Raw genomic sequence first — 21,111 nt, 5'->3', positions numbered from 1 at the left:
AATGCTACCAAGATCATTTTTGTCTCCTGCTGCTTAGACTAAGTCACTCCACACTCAAAACTGTCCAGTAGTTTCCCCTCTCCTTCTGCATTAAGTGCAAGCTCTGTACAACTCTACTTTTGCCTACATATTTGCTCTCATCTCCACTTGCCTCCATTTCTCCTATCTGCACACTCCCTTTCCCACCTGTAACTGACACTCTGCGTAGCAGGGAGGGCATCAGTCAAGAGGTAGTAGTTGAAGAAATATGTAAAGCTTTCTATGTGAAGTGGTAACATTGGAGAACTGCTACTGTAAACCATGTTGGGCAGGTGCCTGCTGTTCCTCTTTATCTGAGCTCATATCATCACTATCTAGATAACTGCATTCTTTTTATGCCTTTTTCAGAAAGTCCTGGAGAATTGCAGAGACAAGGACATGACATAAGAGACATTCCTAGAACACATTTTAACTTTGTGAACTAGCCAATTTTAGAACGAGCAAAGACGAAAGGACAGAAAAAAACCCATGTCACTCTAATCCAGCAACATATATGTTATGAAGCCCAATGTGTAGTAAGCAGACAAACCACGCAGTGCTTTCTTAATAGTGCTCCATGCCAACTTATTAAGAACAAAGATAAACCATGGATTAATTTAATGTGTGGTTACTAATGTCATACTTTTATGGGTTAATGTTCATTTATTGTATAAGTGTCAAATTCTTCACAATGTAAGAGAGAGGGAAGCAAAAATATAGAACAATTTTACTTAAAAAGTTAACATTTTATACTCAGAGGACACTGCTATGGATTTCCAGGTCAGGAAATGAGAAAATTGGTAGAAAGATTCCTACAATATGCAGGAAAAAAATTACTGTACGTTCTTTTTCATACAACACTAACAAATCCTTGGTCACCCAAGCTATTATTATTTGTGTTGTGATAGTACCCGCAACATGGTACGTCCTCTCCACACACATTAAGACAGAGTCTGTGTCCCAAACAGCTCACAGTCTAGGACTTCACTGTTATCACTATGGTGCACGCTGTGGCCATTTGGAACGTCACATCAGCACCATGGACAGACTTTGGAGCACCTGACTCTAAAAGCACACCTCACTATCTACTGAATCGCCATTAGTTGTTAGCAGTAAAGGAACTGACACAGTGGAACATTTCAAATGCCACCCAGTAGATGGCAATGGTACACAGACATATCAATCAATTCGCTGCAATACCAGTAAACAGCAGCATCATGTATTAACATCCTTACAGGCAGTACTGATCCATGAAGTGAGTCATTCCAGGAATAGTGTTACCCTCCCATAGATAGGTTGGATATTTGTAGGATAGCCAGGCGTGTGAAAGAAAGATCTCGTATCTTCCTCTGCTGTCCATCACTAAGTGTCAAAAGAAGGTTCCTGAAACTTCACCAGTTCAACATTTCCATCAGTTCTGTCATTTAGGAAGATACATTATTTCCCGGCACCACGTCTCTTTTTGGCAATTGATGCAGTGAAATTACTGCAGCCAAGATGTGCTGTCAATATCAGAGCACTAATGGAAGGTAAACATTGCCAAAAAAGTCAGCATTCACAATATATAAACTTTTGACCTCACCAGAGGACCTAAATATTCACATCCATGTACAACTGATGTAATACTTCCTCCACACACAGTATATTCCATGACCAGAACCCCTTCGATGAGCAGGTGATTGAAACCATCTTTTATGCATACACACTATTTACAATGGTGTTAAGAAATATTTGTGTAATAGTAATAATAATTTATATAGTGCATCTACTACCATGCTTCCCAAACCATATACATCATCTGAAATGTAGCCACCTGTGGAGTGGAAGATAGCAGCCAGCTATTCTTATTATTTAAATTATGGTACAGCTCAAAGGCCCCAATAAGAATTGGAGGCCCATTATGTGGGGTGCTGTACAAATACATAGGAAGATGTAGGTCCTGCCCTGAAAATGCACAATCTAATATGAAATAATATGAAACCAAGAAGTCTTATAAACTACGGAAGGAAGGATGACAAAGGCAATGAACATAAGATTATGTGGCTACACAGAGTTCAAACAGAGCAACACCTAACGTATCTTCTACCCATAGTTATAAATAAAAATAAAATCAGCTATTACCTGCTGAACAACCTAGTCATCACTGATATGTTGTGGATATTACAACAGAAGCGGGTCTGATGGAGGGATTTGAATGAAGAGAGCGTAGTGACCTTACAGATTTGTTCAGGGCATACAACTTTGCACATCAATAACAGGAGAGGACATTTTGGCACGTGACAATAGAGCAAACCTCTACTCTTACAAACAGTGCCATGGGATATTTAGTGCCTGCACAAAATGGACAGGAACGCTGCTTTCAAGGTCTCATTTGAAACACAGTAAAATGCATGGTACCCAGTTTATCTGTCTTGTATGTCTGAAAAGCTGACTCGACCTGCTAAGAATTTAACTAGCAATTCCAGCGAGCATAGGTATCCCAAACCTAGGTCCTGACCCCATCCCATTGTGTTTCCATTCAGGTCAATGGCAAAGCTCCCTTGGAGGTCAGTGAGAGCAGAATCAGACTGAAAGTCAACTGGAGTTTTACTACTGACTTCAGTGGAAGCAGGATTGACTCCTGATGCCTAACCACTAAGCAAACCTCTGCAGCAGTAAAAACAAGTTAATATACAGAATGTCCAAGAATTTACTGTATGAGCTTCTCAACATCACAGAAGGCAATACGGTATTCCGACTCTATGATATCCATTTCTGTGGCGCTCAAGCAGGATGCTACAAACCACGAAATGAGGATGCACTGAATAGTATTTCAAACAGTTGAATTAGATGCTTAATGTTCTGTAACTAATGTATACTATTACTAATAGTCTCTTTGCTTAACCCACACTACAATGGCCTTTTCATAGGAACAGGGCTTTTTTATTAGATGGTTTTATTGATCCGAGTTCTGTTTCTTGAAGGTAGTACAGTTTCAGTGTCCATGGGAATTTGCAATTTCTTGTAAGGTATTCTCACACCTATTACCACAGATATCAATAAGAAAAATAAAAAGAAACCCTAAATAACCAGGAATAATTTCCACAAACAGTATCTTCCAAGTCTAAAATCTTGAATTAACCTGTTTAACATTTTCCCCTAAAATGTTATTTCAGGAAGTATACTCCACAGCCCTTTTAGAGGGACACAATGCAGTTTAGAATCAAAATTCAGCATTTGTAATTTCTGAAGTGCATTACAGAACCAAATAATTGATTTTATTTCATTAAATTAAAAATAATTCAGAGTAAAAACAGTTTTTGTTTTTAAAATTTAAAAACATTCCCTGCACTGTTGTGAACCATTGTGCTCGAATAGGCGAACCAAAAGTTGAAAGTACCTACAAACATGAGTGCTAATGACCAGACTAATTTTATTGTCCAAGCAGAGTGAAATACTTAAATAACCTAACATGAAAAGAAAGATACCTATTTTAAATTATTTCTCTTTAATAATCTGTTCTGTATAAAGTTAACATTATAAAATACCTATGAGGAAGAGCTCTGTGTAGCTTGAAGGCTTGTCTCTCTCGCCAACAGAAGATGGTCCAATAAAAGATATTACCTTGCTCTATGACTAAATCATGACAGAATCTCTTTAATCTCTCATGTTTAACATTCACCATCTTTACACAGTGGTGCCTCACTTCTGTCTAGGAAGGCAATGCTGTTTAAGACTCCTTCTCCAAAATCCATGTTTGTGCTTTACATTGTGTAGGCTAACAATGAAGTTTCTGAGTGGATCTTATCTTGGGTATGTCTGCCTACACGGCAGCTAGAACCAAGCCTCCCAGCCAAGGCAGACACATTTGTGCTAGCAGGGCTTGAGCTAGCATGCTAAAAATAGCAGTGTAGATGTTGGGGCTTGTGCTTTCAAGCTTAGGGGGTCAGGTGGGCTCCAGTCCAAGCTGCAACATCCATACTATTATTCTTAGCATGCTAGCTCTAGCCCCGCTAGCGTGGGTCTGTCTAACAGAGCAGGAAGGCTCACTCCCAGCTGTAGTATAGATATACCCCCACAGGCTACAATAAAGCAGCTTATAGTGGCCTAGGAGAATCCTGAATCCATTCCATGACTTATATTCTCTATTACCACAGTAAATAGCTGCTACACCGCTGGACCAGCCCACTCCCTGTAGTATTTATATGCTGTGACAGGGTCGGGCAAGATGGCTATAGGAGAGTAATAGAAGGCAGATATATTAGCCCCAGGCTAAGTAGGTCCCTTTTCCTTGGGCAAAGTAACAGGGAAAGTTCCAGAACAATCAGGAACCTTCTAGAGACAATTAAGACAGGCTGATTAGAACACCTGGACCCAATCAAGAAGCTGCTAGAATCAATTAAGGCAGGCTAATCAGGGCACCTGGGTTTTAAAAAGGAGCTCACTTCAGTTTGTAGTGTGCGTGTGAGGAGCTAGGGGCAAGAAGTACTAGGAACTGAGAGTGAGAACGCGGACTGTTGGAGGGCTGAGGTGTACAAGCATTATCAGACACCAGGAGGAAGGTCCTATGGTGAGGATAAAGAAGGCGTTGGGAGGAGGCCATGGGGAAGTAGCCCAGGGAGGAGTTGCTGTTGCACAGCTGTTCCAGGAGGCACTGTAGACAGCTGCATTCCACAGGGCCCTGGGCTGGAACCCGGAGTAGAGGGTGGGCCCGGGTTCCCCCCAAATCCTCCCAACTCCTGGTCAGACACAGGAGGAGTCGACTTGGACTGTGAATTCAGAAAAATGGCCAAGCTGAGGGCTGCCGTGAAGCTCCAAGACGAGCAAATCCACCAATTAGCGTGAGACCCACCAAGGTAGAGCAGGAACTTTGTCACAATGCACAGTGAAGCCAAAAAGAAGGTTTTGAAAGGAATTCATACTGAAAAGGATGCCAATTTTCTTGATAAGTAAAAAATGAAGGGAATCTCCTCTTGTATGCCTGAGTCAATGTTCGTAGATCCTGCCACAGTTATGAAGCTGTTAAAAAAGTGGCAATTTGATCACTGAATCCATATAAACAAGTTAGAGACACCGCAGAATGTAAACATAAGTGCATGCAAGTTAAAGCTCATTTATAGAGAGGTCTCATAAGGCCCACACGTCACCTTTGGATAACCTCAATGGTCATAAGTTTTTCAGATTACGTAAAATCCTTTAAAAAAAATCATACTTCCAGCTGAAATGTTCATCTATTATTGTCAGAAATAACTCCTAAGATGATTAAAATGGAAAGAGAGCAGAGAAAAAAATACTTTCTCTACTGTTGTTTGACTGCACTTTGTACAGAGCCAGTTAGGTGGGTCCCAATCTTGCAAGCAGATTCCATGCAGGTGACTGCGGTGGGCCCTTATGGAGCCCATTGGCTTCAATGGTGGGGTCATCCACATGGAGCATTGGAGCTTTAGTCATTTTCAGCTTGTGTTTGTATGAGCTTTTCATACCGCATGGGAGAGGGAAAAAAATATTGCAAAACCACACAAACTGGCCGAGGGATTCAGGGGTCAGCACAGCCCTTGACACTGTTCTTAGTCCCAGTGGGTAATCTATTCCATTTGTTCATTTAAACACATACAGATTCCTGGCTTTGACACCATCCATGTCCAGTCCAGTGGAGAACAGCATGGCCTTTCAGATTTGTGGAAATTTCTTTACATACAGTGCATTCACTAAGTCGGAGCTTTCCAGTAAATGAAGATCAGTTACATCCCCAGGAACTGTACTGTGCTTTCTATTGTCCTCTGGGTGTCCCAAACCTGGAGCACTACAGAGCTGCCAGCTGGCTGAATGAAAGAGGAGCAGCCCACCTACTGGCTTCCCCAAGGCTTCTGTTAAGTGCTGGGAAGTAGGCTGCTCCTCTCCAGCTGGCCAGACTTGAGGAAGCAGCCTTTGAGCTGCTCCCTTCCTCTGAAGTGACGGGAAGCTTCCCACTATGCTCCAATTTGTGGAAAGCGAAAGTACCTACAAAAACAAAATCCAGCTATGTTTAAAGCAGAGTTTAAAGTGGATAAATTTATATATTATCTTAATGATAGCTTGGAAGGTTATTGAAATGCAAGCTTCCTATGGCACCAAAACTCACCCTAGGATTAAGAAGCTCTTGCGGAGGATTGATAAAGAAGCATTCCATGCTTCATTACTATGCTGGATACTAAGATGACAAGCAACTGTAGAATGGGTAAACACATGGGTAAAAACATAGAGTAAACATCACCTGGGAAGAGCAGAATTTCCACTTTCTATAGATGACAGTTCACAGTTCATTAATCCATGTTTTCCCCAAGGAACTACAGTACAACTCGATCTTCTGCCCAAGGTCAGAAAGAAAAGCAGTGGCACCGTGAGACTTTGTTCTATTCTGACTGACAATTGGCTAATCCAAAAAGACAGTTTTTAAGACTTCCTACTTTTCAGCTGAATAAATAACTGCATTCAGAGATGATACATGACAAATATGTGAACCAAATGACAGAGAAGGCTAGAAACGGACTAGTATCACGCATTTCACGTGACAAGGTCAGATTCATATTTTAGTTATTTACAGTACTTGGACTACAACGAGTAGTCGTGAAATCTCATTTTATGTACAGTACTCAATATATCTACATTTCCCTGTAATAATAGAAAATGTTATGCAATTTTATTCCTTCTACACTCACTTGTATACAGCAAGTCAGAAGACACTGTATGTCAGAATTCCTGTATATAAAGCAGCAAGCAGGTATATCTGTTGAAACTACATTAACAGTGTAAATTGCCAGAATCACCCAACATGGTTTAATGGCAGAATCCTGCACAAGATGAGCTCTCTTATATGGGCTTATTGTCCGGAAGCTTCAATTAGATGAGCTTAGAGGGATATCTTTAATTTGAAATTCTAGTCAGCTTAAAAAACATAATTAAAAGCAGTTCTATGCACTAGGTCTGTTCTCAAGTTTCCCTGGTAAATGCTTGTGGCTTTACAACCCCATTTAAAATGTATTTTTCTCTCCTCTTTTTGTGTGTTAAAAACCCATGTAATAAAAGGGAAAACTGACTGACTATATCAGGGAAATAGTGAAAAGGTCTATACACAAAGCGCTGTTAAATACACAATGTAAACAAACAAAACAAGGAAATAATAGTTAAATTGAAACAAGTGTAATAAAACAGCTTTATCTTTTAAAAAACCTAAGTTTTATACAATCAGAAACAAAATATACAGATAGAAAATTAACAATCGTATTCTTCTTTGCTGACGCAATCACTACCACTCCTAAGATACCACAATGCCTATAAAATATCAGCTTCTGAATGAAGAGCAGCTTGTATAAACTCAATCCATGCAAGCCCAAAGTGATGGTGGTTGATTGGGGGCATGCTGTGAAGAACTAGCTGGAACACTTCCCCCCAACTCCCAGTCCCATGAAGTCATACAACCCCCACTCATCAAAATGATTCAACAGGACAAGTCTTGTTTGACTCGTCACTAAACCTGTATGACTGTAACATCGGTTACTAATAACATATTCTTTTATCTCCAGCTCACTAGGAAATTTCACTCCCAGGCCTTGGCCACAGAGATCAGTGTCTAGATTACCTAATTCACTGTATCTGAAGCCGATTGTAAAAAAAAAAAACGCAAAAGTTCTAGATAGTACAAAGTGTGACTGCCTGGCTCGTCAATGGGTTTTTTAGGCTGTGGTCAGCACATTGGATCCATGCTCTAGTCCCTCCACTGGTCACCAGTCCACTTCTGCTGCCAGTTCAAGGCCTGGGTCCTAGTCCTCAAAGCAATTAATAGATCAAGCCCCAGTTACACGAGAGACTGAGCCATGAACCACTAACAGAGCTGCACTCCTACAGGACAATGCAGCTCACAAACCCTGATATGAAGGGCATAAGAAGTAGGGACAAAGCATTCTTAGTCAAGGGGAACCAGCCATGGAGCAAACTTCCAGAGCAGATTAGATGAATCAAGAGTCTGGTCACCTTTAGGAAATGCTGCAAAGCTTTACTATTTGATAAAGCTTTTCTATCATAAACAGAGGGCACACACATCATCAGTCACTCCCTCCAACCCATTAAACAACAACAATTAAAAAAAATCTACCCCAAGTTATATCCTTATAAACTGAAAGAGAGCCAGAGGCACTGAAAAGTCCATCAGGGACTTCACCACTGCTAACAGACTTTTGGAGGAAGACACCTCTGATACGCTGCTTATGGATGGCAGTATAAAACCCTAAAATATGATAGGAAAAGAAAGATCCACTTTTCAACTCTGGTGTGAGGGCCTCTCTTTTCTGAGATTCATTGATAATCTCGTCTCTCAACACTGACCATCAAGGGGTGTTACATAAAACTCCACAGCTGAAATATTTTGCTCCTAATTGAATCCTCAGACAGAAGTCTTGCCTCGTTTTCACAATCCTATCCACCTTCTCAGGTTGTGAAAGCAGTACAGTTAAACAGGGCTGTGATGGGGGTGTTCACCCCACACTACCCTGAAGGAGTTAAGGTGGCTCAGAGTTGCTAATTAACCAGAGTTGCTAATTTCACCTGGGGAGAGATTTAGGCTTGACTGACAAGCCCTAACTGGAGATGGAGGCCATTTGGACAGAAGTAGGAGAGGGCTTGTATAAAGCCAGGAAGTGAGAGCAGAAGGGGGCTGTAGTGGGGAGGTCTGCAGTCACTCTCTGGGCCTAGTGAGGAGAAAAGGAGGAAACCCAGAGGTGCACCAGAAGCCTTGGCATCCTGACCTTGAGGGAAGGGTTTACCTAGAGGGGTGGTGTAGAAGAAAGCCTGTGGAGGGCAGAGTAGGAAGAGGCCCAGGGAAATGGCAGCAAAAGTTGAGATGGTACAGACCTTGGCTACTTATAGTGGGGTCCCTGGGTTGGAACCCAGAGTAGCAAGTGGACTCAAATTCTCCTACCAGCTATTAGGAAAGTGGCACAGTCTTGAATCAGAACACTATCTGGAATGGCACGGGACAGCTGGTCTGGTGAGACTTTGTTACCCTGGAAGGGGAAAACTGTATAGTGGCCTGGTCAGAGGGCCCAGCCATGAAGAGGAAACACTGCAACTTCTAGAGAGCATGAGGGGCTACATCATGAGCTGAGAGAAGGAAGGGGGCATCACACTGGGCAGAACTAATCCCCATACGCAGCCATGAAAGGACACCCTAGCGGGGAGTGTGCCCTGTTATAAGGGCATTAGCTCTTTGTTTGCCACTGCTAATGCAGAATCTCTGCACCTGAAACAAAATTTCAATGTGTCATTGAGTTACTTTTGTTTCATGATTAAATGAATCTATGGGCCGCAGACAAAAACTTGTATACAGGAGCAGTCCCAACAAACAAATATAAGTGAGTGCATTTCTTATTAGCAAAGTGAATTTCTAGTTAGCAGTTGCTAAAACGTTCATAAATGTCTCCCATGATACACATCCAGTCTAGTCACAATGTCATCGCTATCCAGCCATGACATTTTTATTTGGGATTGTAGAATGGAATTTTCAAAAAGGCTCAGCATTGAAGACAATGAGAGTTTTGTCACGGACATCAATGGAAGCAGCATTAGGCCAAAGCTGAGCACGTGTGCAACTTCAGCTAAGGAATCATTGATTTTTTTTAAATTATTTTTTAAAGTAGCATACAGAACAGTACAGAATGAGAGAAGGAAACATTTATGATTCCATTGCAACAGCCTACACATATTTGCCAGGTTCTGCCTTTAAAACTTAACTTCCTTCTTCAAGCAAAGACTCCAGCGACCATTGCAATCACAGGTCTCATATGTATCGTAGTGAGTAGGTATTCAGGTTCTATGTTCTGTGAAAGACAAAAATCTCCCATTTCTTCAACACATGGAGCACTGTATATGTACTTGGTGCTTAAAACCACAACATTAGAGCTTAGTGTAAGCTCTATTATGGGAATATCATATTGTCAAGCCTATTTAAACAAACTGCAAAGCTGCAATAGACAAGAAGCCTTCTGGCAGTGCCACAAGAACAAGGAAGCAATACTAAGATGACAAATAATTTGCAGCTTTGATTCTGACTTGCTTTTACCTCCCATGAGGAGAACCCCTTACACAGAAACTGGTTACAGCTCTATGCTTTTGCACTTACTGGTAAACATTCTGAAATACTGGTAATTAATGCCAGCATGACAAGATTGAAAGAGGCAAAAATATAAGAAAGGGTTATGATTAGTACCCGATCAGTATACAAGTGAATATTCATTTTTTATTATTCGATATGCCTCTCTTTTACAGCTTATGTAATACAAACTTGCATTGTTTAACAATTCTGTTTATATTTAATTTTTAAAAATTAATAACTGAACGGTATGTTAGTTAAACTCTGGTAACTTTTTTTTAAAGGTATGAAATGCATGCTGAAACAACCTAAAACACCTGCTATTGAGTTTTCTTTGAAACCTGTTTAAAAACTGTTACCAGAATTAGCAGATTTTAAATGTACGTAGCATCTACCTTTTGAAATATTAAATCACAGAACTCCTCCTATAAAGGTACTTTTGTAAATGGAGTTTCATATATTTAAACAAATACTGAGGCGGTTTCAATTTAAACCAAAACTGGCATTTTAAAAAAAATCCTCCTCCTCATAAAATCAGCAAAGCTTGTTTGATCAGTGAAATGATCATGGCTCAGCTCTATTAGCTTTGGGTTACCAATGCAAAAGCTATTTTCCATTTGAACCTAGGTAGGGGTGAAGCTACTTTGCAGACCACATTACAAGCATACTGTAAGCCATACCACTGGGTGTTGATGGGTTAAATCAGAACAGAAGTAAGAACAATTCGAATGTATCTCTAAAAAAAATTATATTGTAACACTTTGGTAAAAGAAAAAATGTTTACTGCATTTTATATATGAGATAGGTTCAACCTGGAAGGACCTGCCATAAAGGCCTTAACTGAAAAAAGAACTCACCGCTATTCGCAGTATGGAGGCTTTCACAGAGGTCCATTTGTCTTGCCTTCGATCTATGACAAGGATAAATCCAATTCCAGCATCTTGTAAACTAAGTTTGGGGGAGCAAAAAAACCTGTAGTTAAACATACAGATGAAACGGTCTGATATTCTCTAGTAATATTTCACAGTTAAAAAAATAGTAGGTTAACCTTTCTTGTGCTGAGCCTCAAGTTATTTATTTAAAATATACACATGAATATCTCTGATATGCCATTAGGAGTATGCAGCACTCCCAAAAGAATTCTGTGCAGCTTGTCAGTCAGTTAAGCCATAAATTGCGCTTATCCACAGGAGGCAAGGTTTCACATACCCTGAACAATTATTATTTCAGTGGAATATAAACCCCTTTGATTATTCAGGATTTTTGTTGCCAGTATAATCCATCTTTCATATAGTTTTCTGTATCACTATTCCTGGATAAAAACAAAATCATTTTCTTTTTCCATCTGTTTTCTTATTCCTTTTTTGGACTGGCTTCTTATTTTACTCATTTCTTAATCCCTTCAAAAACTCAAGCTTTTGTGATCCATGCATTACATTAGTCCTTCCATCTGAAATTCTCATAGTCGTCCATGTTAGAAATCTTCTCTTAGGGCAATTGTTATATTCACCAAGACAAAAAATCCCAAAGGCATCTAAGAGTTCAAAGTCACACACTAGAAAGGTAAGATAAGATGCACTTCTTTGAAATGGAAACATCTGTGAGAAAGATCACACTTGAATCCTTGTGTAAAGATAAGCTTTGTTTCTCTGCTCTGTTCAGCTTCATGTGCTACAGTCACAGAGTACAAATAAAGAGATCGGCTCCGTTTTTTGTAATTTCCTATCAAAACCAATTGTGTAAAGCCAGCACTTGACTGCCAGCCAATCACAACAGAAATGAAAAATGACAGGCAAGTACAAGACAGACTGACTTGAATTGCTAATTTTTTGGTATATTTGGCAACTTGTATATGCTAGAATATACACTATAGCTGAACACAGCAATCATTAATTTAAAAAAAACAAATATAAATTGATGCAGAACTATATAGTTTGTAGGGAGCTCTGTATGCTGTGCTTGTAAATATTTCATATGATCGTGGTTTGTTTATTGTCATTATAATGATGGTGCTTTTTTATTCCAGGTTTGTAAAATGGTATGGAAATATTTCTTGCTTATTTAGCACTGATGGTTTATCATAATGAGTTACATATTGTTAGCTACATTCAGTAGAGATAACTATTGTGTGTTATGGTGGATGAAAATTCCAGGCATCCAACTGTGGTCTCCTGAATTAATATTTACTATTATAGGTCTTAGTACCCGCCTCCTTTTTTTCCTCACTGCAAACTGGCCAAAAGCATGGGCTAAATATTTATTGGAACAAAAAAGTGAAACTAGGCTTCCAAAAGTAATGAGAAAGGAAAGAAACAATACTAAAAATTAAAAAAAAAAATCTACACAACATATGTATCAACAGAACATTTATTTTCTTTTACCACAGAAAGCCTTCAGCTTCCCTGAGCTTCTCAGAACCAAGACATGCAGCCTTTAACTCATACCTCTGGTTTAGGATAACTGTACAGACACCCCCTGACTTACGCAATCGTTCCATTTTGGAAAGTCCTGCGTAACTCAAATTTTGTGCAAGTTGGAAACATATACCCCCATACGTTACGCAAAGATTTCCAAAACTCAAAAATCCTATTTCTGGCTTATGGAACTTTTTCCGTAAGTGCGAATTTGCATAAGAGTCGGGTCTCGCGTAACCCGGGGAGCGTCTGTATCATTGATACATACAGCTTTTGAGCATTTAACTCATAAGCTTGACCAATCCACTCCATCTGGGGTGGATTCTAGCCCTGTAAATTTACCAGTACATGAACCTATGCAAAATATGCAAATATTCAAATAGTGAGCTATAGCTTATTTTGGAATTCATGATGCTTTACGTCTTTATATTTTTGATCAGTTTTCTTACTTTTTTAACCTATATGCTCCACCTAGGGAATGCTGATATCCGATTAGGTCAGATTCGAATTGTTAAATCATTTAATTATTAAATGGATAAGGAAACGTTAATGCCTGAGGCCATGTGGTTCACTAGACCCCACACATGGCTAACTCGCACACTGATCCCTGATTGTGTTCTAATGACACGATGCACTCCACTGCTGCAGATCAAGGGAGTCATCTCCACAACGCGTGCCAGTAGCTCAGAGTTAAGGAACCTCAGGGTTGCTCCTGCATCCATTCTAAGGCCCTGATCCTGCAAGCTGTTCTGCACAGGCAAATCCATGTGCCTGCATGGAGCCACAGGGACCATTCACACATAGCTTTCAGATTGGCCATCTCAACAGTATGGCTCCAAACCACTATCAGTTTACAATTTTGTATTGTAACAGTTGGAGTTTGTTTCTTTTTCTGTTTTGGAGGAAACCCACTTTCCCTGCTTTTCAAAGCAATAACATTTCTATTGAAATCAAACTTCTTGTCTTAAAATTCTACCCACAATACACCATGCCGGGCATCTATTTTTGCTGAACATTCAGCTGTAGACTTTCAGATACAAAATACTGTAGCGGGGTTTAATACTTGAACTATAAGAGAGTTTTCATTAACTGTCTATTACTATAGTAGCTAGGGCTGTGTAAAATTTACCATTTTTTCTTGGAAAGCATATGTGGGCACTAAAACAAAAACAAACAATAATTGGAAATACTACTAATAATCATAACCATGTTCCTCCTAATGGCTCTGAAGATTTTCAAGATATCAGACCTTACACATGTCACTGGTCCAAGACTCAATACTACCAGTGTGATTTTGAAGAGGAAATTCCACATAGTCTGGAAAAATACATACATTTCTTAAGCAATTTTATTTTAAAAATGGCAGCTGTTTGAAATGGCTCAGAGGTTTGGAAGTTAGACTAAGTCCAGTGAAAGATGGATCAATAGGCAGAGGGCAGGTAAGATGGTCAAAAGTACATGATAACACAAGTTTTCATCTAGTTCTATGCATTACCACATGACTACAGGACCCGTTCCTATCCAGCCTAGCATCTCTCATTCACTATCAGGAAGTCAATTTCTGCCTGCTATCAGCCAATCATGCCAGCCTCCATCACCTACTTGTTAAGTTTTCAAAACAAGGAGCAGCCTGTGTGCTTCCTCTCATGCTTGGGAGGAGCTCCCCGTAAACAACTCCAAAGCCACCTGATTATCCTCCTTCAAAATCTGCCTTCAAACTCTCCTTCACTGTGGTCTTAGCACACTAGTGGTCCAACCGCTGTCAAGTTTCACTGGGGTGCTAAGACCACAACCCCTCATACTGATCAAAACTGTTTCGTTGTAGTACTCCATCTGTTGTCATTTGTATTGTACTTCGATTATAAACACTTTGGGCCAGGGACAGTTTTTTTTGTTCTGTGTTTGCGCAGTGCAGTCCTGATCCAGGACTAAGGCTGCTAGGCATGACAGCAGTACAAATAAAATAAATAAATAAATAAATAAATACTACCACCACATGGATTTTATTATAGGTGAAACTGGTAGTGAACCTTATGGTTAAGGTTGTATAACACCTTCCACTCAGAATTCCCTGTTTCAGTTGATTGTAATTTTGCCACACAAAGCATTCGGGCTGAAATTTTCCATGCTTGCTCCCTTCCTCATGTTGAAATTTATTTGAATGTTTCAGAAAAAAGAAAAGGGGGGGTCGGTATATAGGAAAATAAGTAGTTTTTGACCATGTTGAAATGCCTTTTTATTGATTCTTTGAAGAGCGTGGGTGCCTCCAAAGACTTGTAATTTGGAATGGGGATGTTCCTGGCGTGAGGTGTCCCCTTTGCTGTCCCCAGGAAAAAGCATTCAGATTTGACAAAGTTTTAAACCTCTGAAAATTGCCGTTCCCACAGGTTCGGTAGAGTTTACCAGAAACTTGCTTCTAAAATTTCTGAACATTCCATTTGCATTAAGCATGGTGCCAAGTCCCACACAGAGCCCCCCATGTGTCATCTTCACTTAACATGCTCCCAGGCGCTGCATAGCTTCCTGCAACACAGACACAGAACTAGAGCCTCTGACGTGATGCCAGCATAGCCCCATCTTGAGGGGAAGAGGAGGTAGGCTGGGAGCCAGGAGGAGTTTAGTTCCAGCTCTTTCACAGACGTGTGTTAACACTTCTGTGCATTTCACAGCTCTTATGACTGAGCAAGACCTCATAACCCTATCTCAGGAAGGAGGCAAATCTCTTTCCCCCATTTCTCAGGTAGGGTAGCGGAAAAGTTTCACACAGCCACATCTTGCAGAGCTGAAAATAGAAAGCAGGTCTGTTAACATAGAAGACCCAAGTATACTTAGCCAATTCGCCTTTCAGAATGAATGGACAAATCTATGTGCTTGGCTCTGTTGTCTACACCTTTGCACTGTCAAAATCGGAATACAGGATGCTCTATTTCCAACATTCCTTGGCTGTCCAGAAAATATTTACGTAAGTTCTTGGCAAAATATGCACTGGACTAGTAGTTGCTGCAAGGGGAACTTTAATTCAGGGGTTTCTTAATTTTGAGCACTTAGCTTTGTAACTTTAACATTCTCTTAACATAGTTTTTTGATGCAATTTATCTATAAAGTACTTATTAACAACAAATCTAAAGTACTCTGCCACTATCCTTTTCAGAGTAGTAGCCGTGTTAGTCTGTATCCGCAAAAAGAAAAGGAGTACTTGTGGCACCTTAGAGACTAACCAATTTACTTTACTAACACAAGTACTCCTTTTCTTTTTGCTGCTATCCTTGCCTCTCTATATGGTTTTGTATGCTACTCCAGTGATTTAATTCTTGGGACAGGGACCACTGTTTTGTTCTGGGTTTGCACAGCACCTAGTAAAAAGGAGTCCTGGTCTGTGACCCAGGGGTCCTACGCACTACAGTAATACATATAATTAATAAAAAATAATAATGAAGTAAATGGCAAACCTCAGGAAAAATACTTGAGCTAATACACACAATGCCTATCTGGATAACAAAGTTAGTGCTGTGTGGTTAGCTAGAGTGCAAAAAAAAAGTGAAAGTTAAGGGAGACTTGCTGTCAAAATTCAAGTCTCATTACCAAGTAATACTGGGAACATACTGTTAAGGCCCTATTGTGTGCAGATCTGCTCTTAAGATTTTAATTGTTCCCTCAAATACCCATCTGGAGAGAGAGAGAGACTCAGCAAATTGTGGAGAGGGGGCTAGCAATCTCTGCAGCACTGTCTTTTCCTACACACCTTTTCCTGTTCACCTCCCTATACATATGCATTATGCTACAGTCTAATTACATGATCATATGCTATTTTTTCCACAACATCCCTGCCTCATTCAGTGCACAGGGTGGATGGTGATCAATTAAGGAGCAGCTATTCAATATGTTGTTTCCTTCTCATTGCTCAATGTGTGGACCAGGATTTATTTGCTGCATACTATTCAATCCCTGCTCTGAATACAGAATTATAAATTTCTTCATGAGCTTGCCTGTATTTGCTAACCTCAGAGGAATGGTGAGACACTGGAATGTTGGGTTCCATTCCAGGCTCAGGAGAGGAGAGTGTTCCAGTGGGCACAGACTTGATCCCTTCTATCCTGTCCCCACCATCTTGTCCTTGTACCAGTCCTGTCTCTTCCCCCATCATCCCAGTCCCATTCTCTTCACCTATGCAGTCCCATCTTCTTCCCCAGCCAGTCCCCACCCCCTTTGGCTCCCAGTCTCGTTGGCCAGCTAACCCCAGGCTCCCCTCATCCCAATTCCTCTCTTCCCCCCACCTGTCAGTCTCCAGTCCCAGTCTCCCCACACAACTCTGTGTCCCAGTCTTCTACTCCTGTCCCCCCATTTGGATCTTGTCCCTTATGCATTTGAATCGGGCCGCTTCCTCCTCACTGGCTGAAGGAGGAAGCTGGAGAGGCACTGATAGCACAGGAGAGACAAGTCTTGCTCTCATTTCTGGTGCCTGGCCCCAGCCCGTAGCAGACCAGACCTACAAATTAATCAGCCCTAGCCTGGAGAATGCTCAGTGCAGAGAATATTCAGAGTTATTGGCTGAGAAGCTGTAGCAAATCTACGCTGAGCAGATATGAACTGCAATTTTTTAAAAGCTAATAACGTGGCCAGATTTGAATGGATTTTCACAGGGATGGCAAAGGCCACCCATCTGCCAGATTCCAAGTCACTGCTCCGAACCTTGGGGGTGCTAGAGTTTTCAAATAAAAGGTTGATCGAACAACTGATTTTCCCCTCATCTAGGTCTCAAACTGCAGATCCATTTGGGTTGAAATTTTCCAAACAGACTGGACAGCAAGCATGGGAAATTTCAGCCAAAATAACTAACATGTGTGAAAATTATAAGCTACTGGAAACTGGTATTAGAATAGGAAGTTATGGGCAACCTTAACAGCAGCAGAGCGGGTCAGACCCTGTTTTCAGTGAATACACATATACCCTGATATTTGTTTATACATGTTTCTTTCATGTACTTTATTTGTACTCTGAAAGGCAATTTATAAATGTGTAAAACTCAACAAAAACCACCGAGCAGACAATGTGCTGCCTCCATCTCCCACCCTTCCCAAAATAAAGAAGAACACACCACGGGTGAGCATCATTCTCTATCCTCTGCACAACTGTAAGCAGACAAAACAGAACAGGACCAAGAAAAAAAAAAAGAGTAGCTAAAAAGGCACTGAATCAGCTACATTAGTAGTGCTCCCAGACTACAGGCAGGAAAGGGCGGAAGGAAGAGAGGGAGAAGAAAGTAAATGGGACAAAAAAAAATATACCGTAGGCTGGGTCTCACCTTTCCAAGGCCAGTATCCCATAATGCAGTGCCAGATGGCTGAGGGGTACTGAAACAACCCCTTACTCCCTTCCCTGCAAGCACATATCTCAGACAGTGTAGAGCAATGGATGAAGTTTTCATTCAGTGAACCTTCTGCTTTATGCTATGGGGACATCTCCCGCCTTTGTCTTCTGTTGTAAGATTTATGATCTCATGTACCAGGGGAAAGGGTGGGAGAGCTTATAGCACATGCTCTTTCAGAAAGCAACTTTCCCAGATGGCGTGTGGAAGCAATTCTGTATTCATCATTTGAAAGATCCTTACATTTCTCCAAGGTATGGGTGGTAATAACTGGTACATATATAAGATGTCAAAAGTTTCCGCTGCTTTTATACTGTTGTATGAATACTGCTTACATATATTACTCTCCACACTGACAACAACACAGAGATTGCCTTGCTACAGTAACTCACTAAAGCAGAGATCAGACATTTCAAACAGAGGACAGGATTACATCATTTTTGACCTAAATAACTAACTAAATGATGTGGATTTAATAAAGTGTATTTCAGTATTAACAAGTTGCTTATTTTTTTTTAATTAAGAACAAATGGAAGTTAATTGACAATCCATGTCAGTTGTTCTCTGCCCTTACAGTCTCTGCCTGGTTATACTAATGGGCTAGGTATTTAAAACTTTCAACAGCTGAACAAATATTTTGGCAGTAAGACTTAAATGAGCGAGGACCATCCTTTTGTTCTGCTTCACCAGCACCTAGCACAATGGGGTCCTAGTCATTGAATAGGTGCCTAGGAGCAACAGTTATACAAATAATAAATAATAGCGGTATTCAGTGAGAAACCAGCACCGTGACCAGAGCACCAGGGTGACATGTTTACAGCAATCTGTGTTCCTAAGCAGGTGAGTAGTTGTATTCTGAGCCAGCTGGAGCTCTCTCAGGACCCCTGGTTTCATTCCCAGACAGAATGCCCTGCAGAGGTCAAGCCTGGAGGTAACGGATAAACAGATTGCCAAGGCAGATCTTCATGTGTCAAGAGACACGAGAGAGTCTTCTGGCACCTTTGATGGTAAAAGGCATTTCCAGCAGATGTGGCCACCTGAAGTCAGAGATGATTCTTCATTTCCTTATTAGAAGACTGGGAATGGTAACCAACATCATCAATCTCAGTTACCTTGTTTAGGAATGGGCGTTTAGAAACCAGATAACAACTGGCAAGATTTGTTTCCAGGAGGAACGAAGAGTCCTGATCTTTAAAAGTTCAATGGGCAGGACCTGAGCTACCTCAAAGATCTGCTAAAATGTCTGCATTCCTCAGACAATGGAAACATTGGCTACAAGTGTGAGACTCCTGGGAGCAGTGGAAAAACCTTCTCTCACCAGTCAGCTTGTGACTCTAGAACTCTCCTTTTACTGCTGACGAGAATGGCTACTTCCAGGACAAAACGTAAACCCCATATTTTTGTCACAGCTGCTCCACAACACTAAAATAAATCCTTTAATATCTCCTAGTAATAACTAGAAGAGAAGCAAGAATCTACTCATCCACTCTATGTAAGCTTTGTAAAGCACTCGAAAACATGGAGATGACTATGGTGTAAATTAGGTAAAATAGAACTCTCCTCTACAGCAACTTCAGATGCCAAACATTAGGGTATTATGTAACTTACTTGAAATATTAGGGTGCTATGTATCATACTAAAAATATTAGAAGAAATTCATAGCTTAAGGTAATACACTATACAACCCAAATTGCAAGATCAAGACCACTAGCTAGACACTGAACAACTGTATCTGAAGAGGTCTCACTATTAATTTCTTCTCCATCAAAGATTACCACCACTTCAGAATTGGCTTTTTAAAAATCTGTTTTTAGGTTCTTATACTGCATCCACCACTGTGGTATTTGAGTGCCTAAAAAATTTCCTGACGTGAACTCCATAAGATGTCTTATATCTAGCTCTTTACCTCCCCATTCTGTTGGGAGTTTTTTATGTTTTGATCCAATGAAGGAGGATTGCTAACCATCTAAAACAGGCAAAGGTCAAGGGCAGTTAACTTGGGAAATTATTGCTGCAAAAGAGTGAAATTGTCTTGCACCTTCTTCTGTAAATGATGGAATAATTCTCCATTCTCCATAAAGCTCTACTTTGAATGCTTCAGGACTTAGACTTTGGAAGTAGTTCTATAACTCATAATACTAGTTCTGGCTTCACTGTGGAAACCATCTAGTTAGGTTCAATTTAGAAATAATAAGCACTAAGAAGTAATGTTATTCGGTGAAGATGTATGTTGTTTGGTCTTTCACCTGGGTAAGGCATAAACTTTCTAGAGTCAACAGTTACTAAGATGATATGTTATGCATGTTTTAAAACATGAAGTCTAAATTGAGCACTGAACTTTGTAATGCTGTACACATATTTTAGACACTTTACCTTGTAAAAACCGTATTAATTGAACGTTTTTAAGCAGTTTTCTTAAGGAATAGGCTGTGAGACAAAATATTAGAATAGTTTCGATAACTACATTAACATTTCTTTATGTCAGAAGTACACAAAAGAAATCCCATCTCAATTTTTAATAATACCTAAATGATGAAATTATTTAAAAGCAAAACACAGTATTCTTTCTTTATCCTCGCACACACTCAGGTGCATAGGACATCCAATAGTTTCTTCCGTATATTTCAGTCTTGTGCTGGTTTTCTCAGGCTTCCAAGTACCATATTGATGGATTTGGCTTCTTTGCCTATTGTTCTGCATAATATCTCTCTGGAAACTGTAGCTTCTCTTTCTAGGTAGTGTCCACCTTTTCACTTGCCATGGAAGTCAAATTGGTGGGATCCTTAAACCATGTCCTAAATATGTCTGTTGTCTTACCATATTTGATGCTTTAGATTAGTTTGGTCTACTCAGAATGTCTGATGTTAGAAGAAACTTTGTTCTAATGTTCTAAAAGTTCTAATGGACTGTGAAGTTCTTCCACAGGCATTTACTTTGAAATGAATTTGTTAATAGATTTCCATGACTCTGCTCTATAAAGGAGGGCAGACAATGCTGATGTTAAAAATCCGTAATTTTGTGTCATATAGAGGTGCCAATCATACTACTTTTCCAAATCTTTGATAGCCATATATCTTGTCTTTCTGTTGTTGATGAACACACCAACTTGTTCTGCTGTATCAGCCAGAAGGTGGGTCTTTTCTTCCATTAAGTGATGTGCTGAACTAAGCAGGACAATGCCATCAGCAAAAAGGAGGTCATCCAATTCTGCT

At 40.2% G+C, this 21,111-nt stretch overlaps 1 protein-coding gene across 17 annotated transcripts in view; it reads right to left on the bottom strand.

Moving 5' to 3' along the window:
• The window catches only part of MCF2L (MCF.2 cell line derived transforming sequence like), a 262,290-nt gene that overhangs the window by 45,188 nt on the left and 195,991 nt on the right, over positions 1-21,111 (bottom strand). For 16 of the 17 annotated variants that reach the window (XM_048855499.2, XM_048855525.2, XM_048855554.2 and 13 more), the window contains one exon: positions 10,978-11,068. In XM_048855499.2, the coding sequence (XP_048711456.2) occupies positions 10,978-11,068 (91 nt within the window). Of the gene's footprint in view, positions 1-10,977; positions 11,069-11,168; positions 11,311-21,111 lie in introns of those variants that run through there. The other variant, XM_048855641.2, reaches the window with a different exon arrangement.

The sequence above is a fragment of the Caretta caretta genome, chromosome 1 (genome assembly GCF_965140235.1).
Source record: "Caretta caretta isolate rCarCar2 chromosome 1, rCarCar1.hap1, whole genome shotgun sequence".
In the NCBI taxonomy this organism is placed as follows: domain Eukaryota; kingdom Metazoa; phylum Chordata; order Testudines; family Cheloniidae; genus Caretta; species Caretta caretta.
The sequence above is the reverse complement of the archived record's forward strand: the minus strand, read 5'-3'. Positions and strand labels throughout refer to the sequence as shown.